This window comes from Carex rostrata, chromosome 13 (assembly GCF_964058835.1).
Source record: "Carex rostrata chromosome 13, lpCarRost1.2, whole genome shotgun sequence".
Classification (NCBI taxonomy): domain Eukaryota; kingdom Viridiplantae; phylum Streptophyta; class Magnoliopsida; order Poales; family Cyperaceae; genus Carex; species Carex rostrata.
This window is the reverse complement of record NC_135930.1, coordinates 10,957,178-10,972,690: the sequence shown is the minus strand read 5'-3', so window position 1 is coordinate 10,972,690 and position 15,513 is coordinate 10,957,178. Positions and strand designations below refer to the sequence as shown.

General features: G+C 33.7%; 2 protein-coding genes across 2 annotated transcripts; one reads left to right on the top strand and one right to left on the bottom strand.

Moving 5' to 3' along the window:
* The first annotated feature begins 2,760 nt into the window (after positions 1-2,760).
* Positions 2,761-5,479, top strand: EMB1006 (Pentatricopeptide repeat (PPR) superfamily protein). Its single transcript, XM_078314072.1, has 2 exons — positions 2,761-3,552; positions 4,055-5,479. The coding sequence occupies exons 1-2, from the start codon at positions 2,801-2,803 to the stop codon at positions 5,355-5,357; spliced, it is 2,055 nt and encodes a 684-aa protein (XP_078170198.1). The 5' UTR covers positions 2,761-2,800; the 3' UTR covers positions 5,358-5,479.
* A 5,039-nt stretch (positions 5,480-10,518) lies between these two features.
* Positions 10,519-13,637, bottom strand: LOC144564066 (putative pectate lyase 5). Its single transcript, XM_078313572.1, has 5 exons — positions 13,387-13,637; positions 12,406-12,816; positions 11,731-12,063; positions 11,118-11,256; positions 10,519-10,852 (listed from the first exon to the last, which is right to left on the bottom strand). Exons 1-5 carry the CDS (start codon positions 13,536-13,538, stop codon positions 10,631-10,633), a joined length of 1,257 nt encoding a protein of 418 aa, XP_078169698.1. The 5' UTR covers positions 13,539-13,637; the 3' UTR covers positions 10,519-10,630.
* Positions 13,638-15,513: the final 1,876 nt, after the last annotated feature.

The following is a 15,513-nucleotide window of genomic DNA, read 5'->3' as shown; positions in this document are numbered from 1 at the left end:
TGAATCTAGGCGAAAATATTAATAACATAATAATAAATAATTTTATTATAATTTTTAAATTGAAAGCAATTTAATGACCAACATTAAATAATAAATCAATCTTGATGCATTTTATATTTTATGATCTGTTGTATAATCCTCCATTTGAAATAAAAAAAACTGCATAAAGAGATTGGTTTATTAAATAAAACACGACAAATTATGCAACAAGGAAATGTGTTTATATTTGTTGGTATGTTGCATAACCCTCCATTTTAAATAAAAAATGATGGAGAGTAAATGAGGAGAAGTGAGAGAGAGAGAAAAGGGAAGAGAAAGTGGAGCCCACAAGGGCATTTTGTTAATAATTTATGAAGAGGGGTATTTTGTTTGTTGGTTTGAAAATGAAGGGCAATTTGTGCATTCTCCCTTCGTAATCTCTCACCCAGTGTTGTGAAATGCGGTTTCTATGCGGTATGCGGAAGGCCACCGCATACCACATATACGGTATACGGCCGCATATGCGGATTTTTATGCGGATTTATATGTGCGGAATTTAGTAGTATTTGCAATTTATCTAACAGTCTAGTCATATAATTTATAATTTTAGTTACAAAAAAATAAACAGTCCAGTATCCCATTTGCATATATATAAAGATTGGGCTAATTTAAGAATTAATAACGAGAGAAAAAGCCTGTTAAATTTGCACATATACATAGCCCATTTGGCCCATTTACATTGCCTTTTATTATTTTAATTGAATGCAAGGCCGTGAGGCGTGACACGTCACTGGATTTAATAAAATATATGAACTTTGCGTCAATCTATGCATTGAATCCGGATTTCACTGTTTTCTTTAGTCCCACCACAAGTAACTAAATAGAACGAACCGGCTGGGACTCTATAAAAGAAGCTGGAGACCTAGCCAAAACCCACTTGACTGGATTTGTCCTGATGAGTAGTAACAATTGGGTTGCTGATCCTTTATTTGGATACGAATCCGAAATATTTATTAATAAAATGAAATATTTTAAGTGGGCTTTATTTAGTTTTGGTTAATACTAAGACTGAATACCGCATATTAATCTGCATATTTGGATTTTATGTGGTTGAGGACCGCATACGCATATGCGCCGCATAGAACCGGATTTAATAACACTGCTCTCACCTATCATCAATTGATAACTTAAAACTTACTTTGACACCCCCCCCCCCCCCCCCCCCTCTTTAATTCTATTGTAATTTTGATAAGTAAGACTCTTGTTATTGAGTATGGCTAATATAACATCAGTGTCATTTCAGTCTATATAACACCAACTCCAAAACCTATCAAATCGAGTTCAAATGGTGAATTCAAACCGTTTAAATCAATTTACTTTATGAGTGATGCGTTTACATGCAAACTTTTTATATTTTCAAGTTATTTTAATATCAAATCAAGCGGCAAAAAAATTGAAAAATGAATGTATTAAAATTAACTTAAAAACTCACATATTTGACTGCTTGACTTGATACCAAATAAAATCAAAAACTTATAAATTTTACATGTAAACGCACAACTAATGAAGTAGATCGGTTTGGATTTATCATTTGAACTCGATTTGATAGGTTTTGGAGTTGGTGTTATATAGACTAAAATGACAATGATACTATATTAGCCATACTCATTGTTATTTTGTATTTTATTTGAGAGATTGGTTGGCATTAAACATTCTAATTTGTCTATTTCTTTATCAAAATATTAAAATTCTTTATTTCTCTTTTTTTAATTAGAGATAACTATTGTCATAGTCATAAAAAAAATTAAATATTTAAATTTTCCATTAAAATTTGAAAATTGTTTATTTTCCCAAAAGAACAATCTCATTCCTTGTTTATTTAAATCCAATTTTAAACATTTTATTTGAACTTAATATTAATATATTTTATTTTAAGATGAAAAAGACTAATTTATCATTTTCTTCAATAGAACACATTTTTATTGTCCAAGTACGATCAATATTAAAGCCATTAACCTTAAAAAAAAAATAAGATCAATATTTTTTTAGCATTCTAATGAATCAAATGTTGCATCCTAATGTGTAAATTTCTACTGAATTTGTATTGGTAAAAGTGACAGATTATCAATCATCTATTCATCTTCTTCCTTAAGTTTCATTTTGCAAAGCACCTAAATCAAATTGGCTACGAGAATTTTTTTGCAGTCCATAAATCAGTTTCTATGAAATCGGACATTTGTTGAATTTATTTGTTTTCTATAATTTTATAATCGATTTACGAACTAGATAAATTCTTAGCCAATTTATCATCAGCGGATCAGATTTTTAGTGTGTTGAACATGGACGTCTTTTAGAAACTCGCGAATAAGATTCAGAGACACGAGGTTTTATTAATTGTCAGAGATTCACTAACAACAAGTTAATAGTATCAATAATAGTCAAAATAATTTGTAATTATAATAAAATAATAAGAAGTAATCTACATGTTATTTTATATTGCTCATATACAAAATGATGAAATTTGATACAAGTTATATCGTTGATCAAATACTTGAAATTTATAGTAGTCAATATTTATATTTCTCACGATTCATATTGAATGATATACGATAATTATCAAGTAATATTAAAATTCACTTAATTTATAAAATAATATCATGTCTACAAATACTTTTATCCTTTATCAATTAAATCCATCGTGATTCATTCCGGCACCAATTCACCAGCAGTATTTGAAATTTCCAGTTTCAATGGACTGGAGATGATCACCTCTTTTACCTTATCAGTATCTCCCCCAGAGCTCCAATTTCGAACTGGACTCATGGCGCTCCAGCCACTCAACGCGTATTCCTCTCTCCGCTCATTACCCCTCTATTCTAGCTCTTATACCCACCCAAATCCCTTCTCTCTCTCTCCTTTCTTTTTCGTCACCAAACCAAAACCCCATAGAACCCTAGTTATTCCATGTTCTTCTCCCGCCTTCTCCCCCATTTTTCCCTCGCATCTCGAATCCCACCAACCTGAAATAGAACAAAGGAAACCTAACCAAATTGATCCAAAGCCAGTCAGAGAGCCAAACCCGGACCCGCTAATCGATTTCTTGAAGGACGGGGTGTTGGGCTGTAGTTTGTTTCAGGATCAATTGGAAGAGTTGAACGATATTCGAGAGACCCGGTTTGAAGGAAACCGACAAGATCAAGAATCTGGATCAATCGAATCAAGTAATGTAGAGAAAATGCTCGAGATTGCGAGAAATTTGCCTAAAAATGCGACGTTGGGGGAACAATTGGGGGGATTTGGGGGGACTGTTAGCGAAGCAGATTGTTTATCTCTTTTGAAAAAGCTGAGTCAAGAGGGTTTAGTTAAAGAATGCCTTTATTTGTTTGAATGGATGCGGGTTCAGGACCCTGTACTGGTCACTCCCAGATCGTTTTCAGTAATATTCCCAGCTCTAGGCCTGGCCCGCATGTCGGAGGAGATAATGGTTTTAGTCCGAAGTGTTCCCCAAGAAAAGCAGTTTAGACATGCCTGTGTCTATAACTCAGCCATTTTGAGCCTTGCAATATGTGGCAGGTTCGTAATGCTCTAAATTTAGCATTGGTTTGTTACATACCAAGGGTTATGGTACCAGCTGGTTTTTACTGGTATTGGTTTTGAATGGCTTGTAATTTACCAGCAATGTATGTCAAGGCAAGTAGTGGTACCTGACAAGTGGACTCTTTTATTTTACCTCGATGATCCATCATACTTGTACCATTTTGATGGTTCATACTAGTACCTGTTCGCTTGTGTTATGTTGGCACGAAATTCCTCATCGTGCAGTTGATTAGAGCCACACACACACACACACACAAAAACCCTCTATTACTATTTTCATGATATTACTGTACCAGTACTGGATCAGTTCAATTGGTACATGCTGCTGCAAACCATTCGTTCAAAAAGAGCAACAGCTAGCTGAGTTAAAATTCGAGTAAACAAAAATGATAGAGATGATGTTTATTAAACATTGTAGTGGCCTAACTAATATGAATTCTCGACCAATACCTGATAGTTTTATACTTGTAAATTTCAGATATGACTATGCATGGCAAGTATATGAAATGCTAGAATCAAACAATATTCAACCTGATCACATCACGTGCTCTATCCTCATAACAATTTTGCAAAAAACAAGGGGTAAAACTGCAAAAGATGCATGGGACCTATTCCAAAGTATGACACGGAGAGGTGCTAAATGGAGCCTTGAATCAGTTTCAACCCTTATCAGATCCTTTTGCCAAGAGGGATTAACGAAAGAAGCCTTGATTATCCAATCTGAAATGGAGAAGCGAGGGATTTCATCTAACACCTTCATTTACAACACTTTGATGGACACTTATGTGAAATCAAATGAAGTAGCAAAGGCAGAGGGGTTATTTCGAGAGATGAGAGAGAGAGGGATAAAACCGTCCATAGTGAGCTACAACATTTTGATGGACGCTTATAGTAAGAGGATGCAACCTCAGGTTGTAGAAAGCCTTATTTCTGAACTACTGGATTTTGGTTTGGCCCCAGATGTGAACTCATACACGAGTTTAATTAGTTCATATGGGAGAAAAAAGGATAGTGAAATGGCAAATGATGCTTTTTTGCGTATGAAAAAGGAAGGCATTCACCCCAATACACATGCTTATACGGCTCTCGTACATGCATATTCAATTAGTGGTGGGCATGAGAAGGCGCTCATCACATACCAGAACATGGTACGGGAAGGAGTTAAGCCTTCCATTGAAACATACTCGGCTTTGTTAAGTACATTTAGGCGCGTTGGAGATGCACACAAGGTTATGGAGATATGGAAATACATGATGGAAAACAAGGTTGAGGGAACTAGGGTAACGTTTAACATAATTTTGGATTGTTTGGGGAAAAACGGTCTTTATGTACAAGCCAGAGATGTTATATGTGAATTTTGTAAGCTGGGCATGGAGCCCACAACCATGACATACAATATATTGATAAATGCATATGCCAAGGGAGGTCAACACTATAAGATACCAACATTGCTAAAAGAGATGACGACCCTCAAATTGAAACCTGATTCAATTACATATCTGACTGTAGTTTATGCATATATTCGGGTGCGTGATTTTACCAAGGCATTTTATTACCACAAAGAAATGGTAAGAAAGGGTCTGGTGCCTGACATGAAGTCCTATGCAAAATTAAGGGCTAGTTTGCAGAACATGAAGAAAACAAAAAATATAAGGGATCGAAGTGCCATTTTGGGGATTGTCAATAGCAAATTTGGGATCAAAAGAAGGGGGAAAAGAGATGAATTTTGGAAGAACAAAAAGAGACGAACCCGCATTGCCAGGCTTACTGGTGATTCATGAAGAAGATATGTGTAATCATCATGGCTTTATGCCTGTATTTGTATATTTTCTAACTTATTTAATTGACTGGGAAAAAGAAGAAGAGAAACTTGTGGTGAGTAAAGTTTTCAGTTTACTCTTGAGCTCTGATAGTGATCTTCATGTGGGTATTACTTTTATTTTTTTCGAGGTAAATGGTACATTTTCCAATCATAGGCACCTCCTATAAGTATATATCTTAGGCCGCTCTAATTAATATCATTGAGATCATCGTTATTTTTCGAGGAGGGTTCAAATGCACTCAAATTTTTGTGCACCCAATGTACTCTATCTTTCAAATCCTTTTTCTCCGTTTTCAAAGTCCGAATAGTCAATCCGAACCGTTAGATGCGATCTATATATTAAGATGTGCTTGGAGATCAAATTTTACACTTTTTTGAATTTTTTTACTATTTATTAAGTCACTTTGAAAATAACTGATTTTGCATTTTCTGGGCCATTGGATTAGCGATTTTCAAAGTGGTTTAATAAATAGTAAAAAAGTTTCAAAAAATATAAAATTTGGTCTCCAAGGACATCTTAATATATAGATCGCATCTAACGGTTCGGATTGACTATTTGGACTTTGAAAACGGAGAAAAATGATTTGAAAGATATGGTGCATTTGAACTCTCTATTTTTTCATAGGAGACACTAATTTTCGGTGAGTTGAGTAAGGTTTTGGTAAGAATTTGTGCACAAAAATAGACCAGGAAAAGAAAAGATGGGAGTCACAGGAGCTTAATCAAATATTATAATTTTCTAATCAGATGTTCAATCAATTGGTTAAATGGTTATTACAATTATATTCTTGATGAAAAGCAATTTTATTATCAGGTAGGCCTAACTCAAGTATTTGGATTTATTGTGAGATAAAAAATATAAAACAAAATCAAATATTAAATAACAATAAACTGATAGATACTTAGACATTAGATAGGTTCTGATATTTCACCTGCCATTCTGCCAATTGGTCAATAGTTCAAGAGCGCCAACGTGTAATAACCCAAAAAAAAAAAATGATAATTATACTCTCTTCTTATGTTTAAATAAATGATTTGTTGTATTTGAAATCTCTGAACAAATCTGGAGGCAGGGGCGGACGTAGGATTTTTGTCAGGACGGGACAATAATCGGATGCAAATAGCTTATTGGATTCAAACCCAATAGCTTATCGGATACAATTCAACATAACAAAAAAAATACCAATCAATATAATAAAAATCCTAAATTACTTGAAAATAATCAAAAATTCAACATTTATAGGAAATTTGAAATCAACATTTTGGTTCAACTTGGCAGTCTTTGCCTTTGAATTAAAAATAAATAAATAAAAACATTTTGGTTCAACTAATTTTCGCTATTTGGGATCATCGCCTATTTGGGCTCCGCTAATTTGTTTCGCTCAGAGTTTATATGGGCTCCATTCCGTCTATTAGAATTCCAGAATGGGCTACAGGGGGGCAATTTGAATTTCAGGGAGGGGCAGAGGTCCGAAAAGCAAATTTTTAGCACTATTTTTGAAAATTCAGCGGGGGTAGCTGACCCCCCCTGTGCTACAGTGGATCCGCCCCTGTCTGGAGGCATGTTTATACTTCTCTCGGAAAATTAAATGAAGATTGAAAAAACACAATTGACCCAGCTTTTTTTTTTTTTTTTTACTTTAAGATAAATTTTCCTGTCAATACTTGCGCCTTTATAAATAAAATAGATTTGTTTGATCTGGCAGTCGTGTATCATTATTTCATGCTTAAAAAAATAAATAAATTGCTGGAATAAAATAGGTGAACAGAAAAATTTGGGACCGAAGCTTTTGATCTTGCAAGCAAGATAAAGAGGCTTAAAAGACCATTTATATTTTTATATTCGACAAATTATTTGAACTTAGATTTTACTATGACCATTCAGAATTCAGAATTCAGAATAGAATGAAGAATTTATATTTTAAATATAAGCACTTATAATTTGCAAATAAATGATGCAGATTACGTAGTGCAAAAGTAATTTCTTGTATATGTAAATTTAGTGTAATTATCTGAAATCAATGAAAATTTTGTGGATAACCTAAGTGGATTATTTTTTACATATTTCGAGAAACGAAAGGAACACATTCGTATTTTAATGCTTTCCCATGGCATTTCCTTTGGAATTTGTCTTGAGCTTTTCAAGTTAGTATCCCGTTCTCTTTCATTCTATTTTTTTCATAAAACAAATCTTATATTTTATCCTTGTAGAGAAGAATTATTGAGGTGCAGTATGTCTGGTCTTGCGTTTCTATCAAACATGTCATGGGTAGAGACACATCACATGCCTTCTCCATGTCTCAATCAATAGCATGTTGCCAACTCTCCAACTATATATATATGTATAGGTTAAGGAGAGAGGGGTCCATATCCATAACAGTTGCATTTATCATAATATATAGATATTAATTTCATTTGCAATTTCGTTTATTCAATTGTAAATTCTATATGACAAACTCATTTGCAATTTCAGAGATAGTATGATAAATTTATAAATAGAAATAATATTTTAGTTAAATTGTTTTCAAAATGTTATATTAAAAAATAGGAAGCTGATAATTGTACCCCAAACAAAGTACCTGTCCACGTTCTCCAACCTTCTAGAATGTCGGCGACAAAAAGATCATGTTTTACTTCATACAGCGCAATAACAGTACCAATATTTCTTTATTGTATAGAATTTCGCTGCATGAAGAGAAAAACGCTCTGTTAAAAAAATTTAACAAAAGCACAGCCAAATGCAGCGAAACAATCGTATAATTTAAACATATAAAGGAAAGCGTTTAATCAACTGCATTCAAGTGTTTAACTTTCATTGTAAATGAGTTAAATTTTCATTTTTTTTAAACAAAAACGAATCCCTGAATTCGTCCCCGAGCAAAAATTTACAACTCTAAATTTGAACCAATCCCCAAGCACGTCTCCGAGCACGAAATTTACAACTCTAAATTTGTACTAATCCCCGAGGGCATCCCCCAGCACATTTATTTTTCATTTGTGCAGAATGTGCCAAGAACAATACCTGTGAACAAGTAAAGCATGTAAACCAATATGTACTGGCAAGCAAACAACATAAACAAAGCATTGAAAATTCTCTGATTAATATCAATACCTGTGAATTGTTTCAGGTTCTAAGACATGCCTAACACCAAGACCAATACTTGTGAACAAATATCAATAAGAAGTCTGCAATTTTGTACAGAAGTTTGCATCAAGAAGAATGTTATCGGGTTTTGACAATTCCATCTCCTATATATATATATATTTATGGAAATATGAACAAAAAAGAAAGAAAATTGGAATACAAAGGAAAAAAGGAAGTAATGTACCTCCAAATAATGGATTCAATATAAGAAATGTCGAAGGCACGAAGAGGATGGAGTCAATTCTGTAAGCCAAAAAGAAATGCAGACTTGTATATCCCTGTGAGCTTCCTACAATTTAATTGAATAAGACATCAGGCTCCTGCAGCTTCATCATCATAAGTTATTATCGATCAACAAATATATTTCTGATTTTAAGAGTGCATTAAAATTTTAAGAATTATACTAAGCAAAGAGGATATAAGTCGAACAAACACATGAAATTTGAATCTGGACACTACAAAAGAACATAAATAGAGTTTAAATATGTACCAGCTTTATACATTCATGAAGCTATTGGGAAGAACAGACCTGATGACAAGCTTTCATGTGCCCTTCAAACAGCAGCTTTATAAATCCAGGATCGCAACGGTAACATCTGCACTCAGTAACAAAGGTAGGAAGGCTATTGTCTGGTAGCGAATGTGTCAGGAACAGTATCTGTGAACAAGTAAAGCATGTAAACCAATATATACTGGCAAGCAAACAACATAAACAAAGCATTGAAAATTTGTGCATATAAACATGTGTTTACAAACACATTTTAAAGCATATAAACCTATGTTTACAGACATTGAAAAATCTTCATTTAATAGATTAATTGTTCAAAATGAAGACTATTTTTTAGTTATTAAATATCAAAAGCTGTTAATTTGCATAATTAAAATTAGAACAAATCCCCCACCGCGTCCTCGAGCTAACTGGATTTAAATTGTACTTTAAAGTACTTTATAGTACGTTCAAGTACTTATAACTAGTTTAACTAGTTAAAGTACTTAAGTAGTTAATTAATGATTACAGGACTATTAACAAGCTGGGGGACTAGCTCAGGGATTAGTGATTACAACTCCTCCTAATAGATTGTCCATGAAATTAAAACGTAGGACAAAACCGTGCAAAGCTAACATTTAAAACAATCAACATAAAACAGCGATGCGTTAAAACAACGATTCGTTAATTAATGGAAAATTAACAAATTTATGTTATTAGCGGACGGTTAAACCCAGTTAAACCAGTTCGAGAACAAGCTCGGGTTTGATGGCTCGGGGTACCAGAACATTTCTCTAAAAAATATTAATTCTTATTTGCTTATTCCATCTCAGTGAGTAATTAATTTCCGGAATGTATAAGAAGTTTTTTTTTCAATTTTTGGACGCTAAAAACAATTAAAATTAATGAGGAGGGTTCAAATGCCTTCATTTTTTTTTGTCTCTCCACCATGCCTCCATTTTTAAAAATATTAATAGATCAAAATTTAAATCATAAACGTTAAAATAAAACCGTTATATATGATCTATGTTATTTTCTCTCTGTCTCATAAAAAAAGTATCACATTTCGATTTTTGTTTTTATGTAAATCAATCATTTAAAAAATCAACGTCTAGAAATTATCCACATTATTACGTTTTTACAAGCTCTTGATAACAACCAAAACAAAGTTGAAATGTCACAATTTTTTAAACGTGCATAGATAAAATGATGTAGATCATATTCAAAGGTTTTATTTTGACTTTATGTTTTAAATTTTGAGTTATTAAAATTCTTAAAAATGAAAGTATAATGGAGACACAAAAATTAGAGGCATTTGAACTATCCTCAAAATTAATTACATGAGTGCAGTGCTTTCCTAATTAACTTTAAATTAGTTTCAATTATTTCTATTTTACTTTCAATCTATTTCATGAAGGTAGAAGCTCTTATATAATCAAAATTTAAGTATGAAGGCAATAAAATTAGCAAACATAAAATCACGAACCAAACTCAACACATCATGACTTGCCCCCATGTCATTTTTTGGGGTCACTAACAAGCCGAGGTTGAATCAAATTCCCTCAAAAATATACCACAAATTACATAAGCTAACTAATAGTTAGCACTTAGAACTCTTTTTACATGAGAGGGCCCCGGCCGAAGTGGTGATGGTCCCCACGAGAGATGACGGACGGGCCCCGAGGCTGGAGGCCTTGGCATAGCTGGAGGAGGCGCCGGCGCCAGATGGGGTGAAAAATGCACCGTTTAACATCAGATCGCCCGATGATCGCCAGTTCCATTGCTTCCACTCGCTCTCTGAACTATCCTCGCGCTTAGTTACCTACACAGATTTATTGCAAAGTATCAGTTTGCTGCATTGGAATATTATCACAAGAAAAGAAAAATAGCATAACAACTTCTTCTTTTTTATTTCTTATTCATGAGATTAATAATCTATTATTGAGAAGGAAAATGTGTAAACATATTATCAGCCTTTGATGCCATTTTTACTGTAATAGAACATTTCCCCTAAAATATAATTTTTCTTTTTTTTTTTAATTTCTTGAGAGAGGAAATAAATTTGGAACTGAAGGGAAAAGCGGTACCTCCTTCGAGGAATCATCGTTAGGCGCAAGGAAGCGGTTTCCCTGGCTGTTGATCGTCGGGGCTGCACTTCCACCGATAGCATACATTTCCCAGTGTGTGTAGTCATTATTCACCACATGAAAATAACCATGCCTACACCTACATTTTAGTAACAGATCCATTTTCAGCCAATTGTACATGTTTGCAAATAAATAAACATTAATCAATCAGTGATCATATACTACAAAAAACCTTGATTTCATTTTCAGAATATAGCTGGATATATTTAGTGCCCAGTTGTTTGAGAAGGTTCAAAAGAAGCTATCAATAGTGTCTCCTCTGTTTGATGAAGTCACATCAAAGAAAGTTGTGAACCTAGATTAATTTGGTCTGAGGCTGAAAAGGACTATGCCATGATTTGAAGGGAAATATGGACTCATTTGTAAGTTGCACATTTAGAAAGGGTTTCTATAATTGGCAACCCAAAGCTGAAAAAAGAGACCACGCCATAATTTGAGGGGGTAAACACTGGTCAAATTGGTCAAATGTACCTCAGTTTACTTTTTTGCTTTTCAGATAATTCTATTTTTTTTTTATTAAGGCTTTCATAAAAAAAAAAAAGGAACAGATTACCTAGGCATCCTTTGGATGAGATCCTCTCCAAAGTGGTTGAATGCAATGGTGACTTGCATGCTTTTGTCTGACAGGAGCGCATCACTGTGACCCAACAGCATGACCTTGTCATGGTGGCTCATGTAGTTATTTGAAATTGTTATGGCGGTTGAACCGTGAATCGCATCGATCAGTCCATCAGTGCAGGCCGACAAAGTGCAGTGGTCCACCCAGATGTGGCTTGCACCGAAGATTGAGACCCCGTCACCGTCCGATCGGGTTCTCCAGCCGTAATGTCCTGGCGAGTCGCGCACGTACGCATTTCCACCCGGCTTGCAGTCATGTATGTGCAGCCTGACAGCCAAATTAACAGCCACAAACCTTTAATTGGTTTTTAATTTTGTGTGTACCTAATATGTTCTTGTATATTAGAAAAAATTGATGCAAATTTCGTTTCATTGAGGTCGGATTTACAAAAGTCATCATGTGGACCCTTAATTAAAGAGAAATTTTGTTCAATGACTTTTAGTTGCAATGGAATCACACAAAAGTGTACTAAATTTATGACTTTGTTGGAAATCTCTTTCACATTGACCTAATGAAATACATATATAAAAGCAGATTACACTGTATAACTCTGTAAAGCAAGTCAAATCAGTTCTAATCAAGAGATCAAGAGGCTGTGTGCATACATACCCATGTATGATCACATTTGTGACATATTGCAAGGTGAGGCACGGGCCGCCGGCTATGTGCACGCTTGCACCGCGTCCATCGAGCGTCTTGTAAGAATTCATGATCAATTCCTCCTTCAACTTTATTGTCATGTCCCGCGCAAACACTATCCATAAAGGATCCTCTTGTATCACTGCATACCTTAGTGTACCGGGTTTAGGATTAACCGGGTCATCATCACCGCTGTCAGTAACAGTGTAGATTTTTCCATCCCTACCCCCTAGTGCATTCTTGCCGAACCCGATTGCACAGTCAGCAAGTCTCTGACGATTCTGGGCCCAGTCAGGGTCGCACCGCCAGCAGTCGTCTACTGGGTTCCCGGTTCCACATGATAAGTAATTATTTAGCCGCCTTCGGGACATATTTATAGCCCTGTAAGAACTTTTCAGCACTCAGTTGAGACAAGTTTTACTTTCAGTAAAATTGATTATGGCATGTTTTTCTGGTGAGAAGAGAAGTCCCTTAGATTTGGGCCCACCGGTACCATTTATGTACGTAGTTCTCAGTGAGGCTTAATACCATAATTAATAGTTTAGTTTTTAGTTTTTTACTATTTTACATTCTTCTTAAGGGTTTGAATAGCTTCTTTTTACCAGAATAGAGCTCAAATTTCATGCAAATTAATTCAGCATTTCAAGTGGTTTAGTGAACAAGCAACTCAACACCAAGCCATGGGTTCCATGACTTGCTGTTAGTTCTCTTCCAATATATTAATAGACTCTGTTTTGGAGGCAATTTTTTTTTCTTTCAAGAAAATGTAGTATCCATGTTAAATAGGTAGCTAGTTCTAAAAAAACAAAAATATTGAATCCAGAACTTTGCATATTATGAAAATTAAACCAGAATCATTGTCTACATTTATAGAGAAAAGCTTTGCTAATAGTGAGGGGTGTAATACAAATTAGAAAACTTTTTGGGGGTATAAAATGGAAATGTACTTGCCTGTGCACTTCCTCCACTATGACTTCAGGATCTGAAACTGCTGCAGCTGCTAAGTTTGGTGGTTTCAGACGAGAACAAGAGGTTGAGATTATGAAAAATGAGATGGAGAACAATGTGAAAGGTACTATAAGAGAGATTGAGGGAGTTGCCATTCTTTCGTGGGGTGTGTGTGTGTGTTTGTTGTGTGACTGATTAAGAGGGAAAGGGAATAAATTTCATGAGGTGAGGCAGAGAACGAGGTTGGTATATATAGAATTTAATAGATAGGCATAGGGAGGAGAAAACAAGCTGATTGGTGTAAATTGGCTTGTTTCCAAGTATATATATGAAACTAGTCTAGGAAGATCACTGTTACAAGACCCCAACTTGTGTCCCAAATTGTAATAGATAACATGCTTGGTGTAAATTGGCTTGTTTCCAAGTATATATATGAAACTAGTCTAGGAAGATCACTGTTACAAGACCCCAACTTGTGTCCCAAATTGTAATAGATAACATGCTTGGTGTAAATTGGCTTGTTTCCAAGTTTTCAACAGATCAATTCTTCTACTGTTCAAAATTAATTGTTGACTCGATTTATGGAGTGAGTGAGGTATGGTATTTTGCAATGCACAGATCGGTTCGTGTCATGGGTTTATATTTTCGTTTTCACAATTCAAATGGCTGATCTGAATTTTTCAACATAATATTTATATGAAAATGTACTTGCACACTAAATTTTACATTTTTATTAAAAAAAAAATTACTGATTTTTTTAGATAGATAGAATCTCACTACCTTCGAAGATCCATAATCTTTAGACCATGTGGTTTCTGCTTATCTGAAAAATAACAAAAATTTGTAGAAAATGTAAATTTGATTTTCAAGTATATTTTCATATGAAAATCATGTTGAACGGTTCAAATTGACTGTTTAAAATTTAAAACTAAAAATATAAATCTATAGCACAAATCTACCTGAAGCATTGCAAAGTAGCATATATGATCTCGCTCTTATTAACCAAAGATCAAAGTCTTAAATAAGCCAAAGAAACAATTGTGTTATGATATTATTTTAATAAGACTGGGCCTACATGTAATTTGTTTTCCGGAACTCGTTCCATTTGCAGGTAAGGTGAGACTTGTCTCTAATTGTTATATTTTCAAACCTGACCAAACAGTTGTTCCATATTGCTTCTTTGTATCCAATTTGAAACATTGCTACATATATGACAAATGAGGAAAAGTTGAAACCCAATTAGGTTGCTCGTTCCACTAAATACTTACCAGTTACCTCATGATGAGAATGTATAAAAATTCAAATTGTATGTTGACGCTTCAAATTTTTTTTTTTTTTTTTAACGTTACTAAGTTTTATGGTTTTTTTAATAAAAAATTTAGTGAGCACTATATTATTTTATATTAGTGCTCAGATGCATGCCAATGGGCCATCAAGATCATTAACGGGCTCTAGACCAGAAATCTTTAATTGAATATCCAAATTTGCAAGGAATTATGTGAAATTTATATTAGTGGAGGTTGAATTACCTTCATTTTTGTGTCTCTATCATGTTTGGGTTCAATTATTTTTTCTTTTTTGTGTCTTCCATCATATCTATGTTTTTTTTTTATAACAAAACAATTAAAATTTATATGTCAAAATATATATTTGATTTATATTGTTTTTTCTAAATACACAACTGCACAAAAAATATTGAGATTTTTAATTTCGATTTTATATGAATCAATAAATTCAAAAATTAACATTTATAATTTATCCACATCAGTGTGTTCTTACAAGTCCTTGATATTAATGAAAACAAAATCAAATTGTCGATCTTTTATGTATGCATAGAAAAAATGATATAAATCATATCAACGTTTTTTGACATAATTTTTAAATTATAATTTATTGTAGTTCTAAAAAAAAGGTATGATGGAGGCACAAAAAATAGAGGTATTATTTTTAAGGTTAAAAAATAGAGATATTTGAACCCTGCTCTTAATGTGAACAAAATAAAACCATTAGATGCTATATTATTTTCTCTACTACGTGTACATTAAAAAATGATCCTTTTATTAGAAAAAAAAAAGTCAATAGTTCATATACAATAGTTCAAATATACATAGTTCATTAGTTCTGTATTTA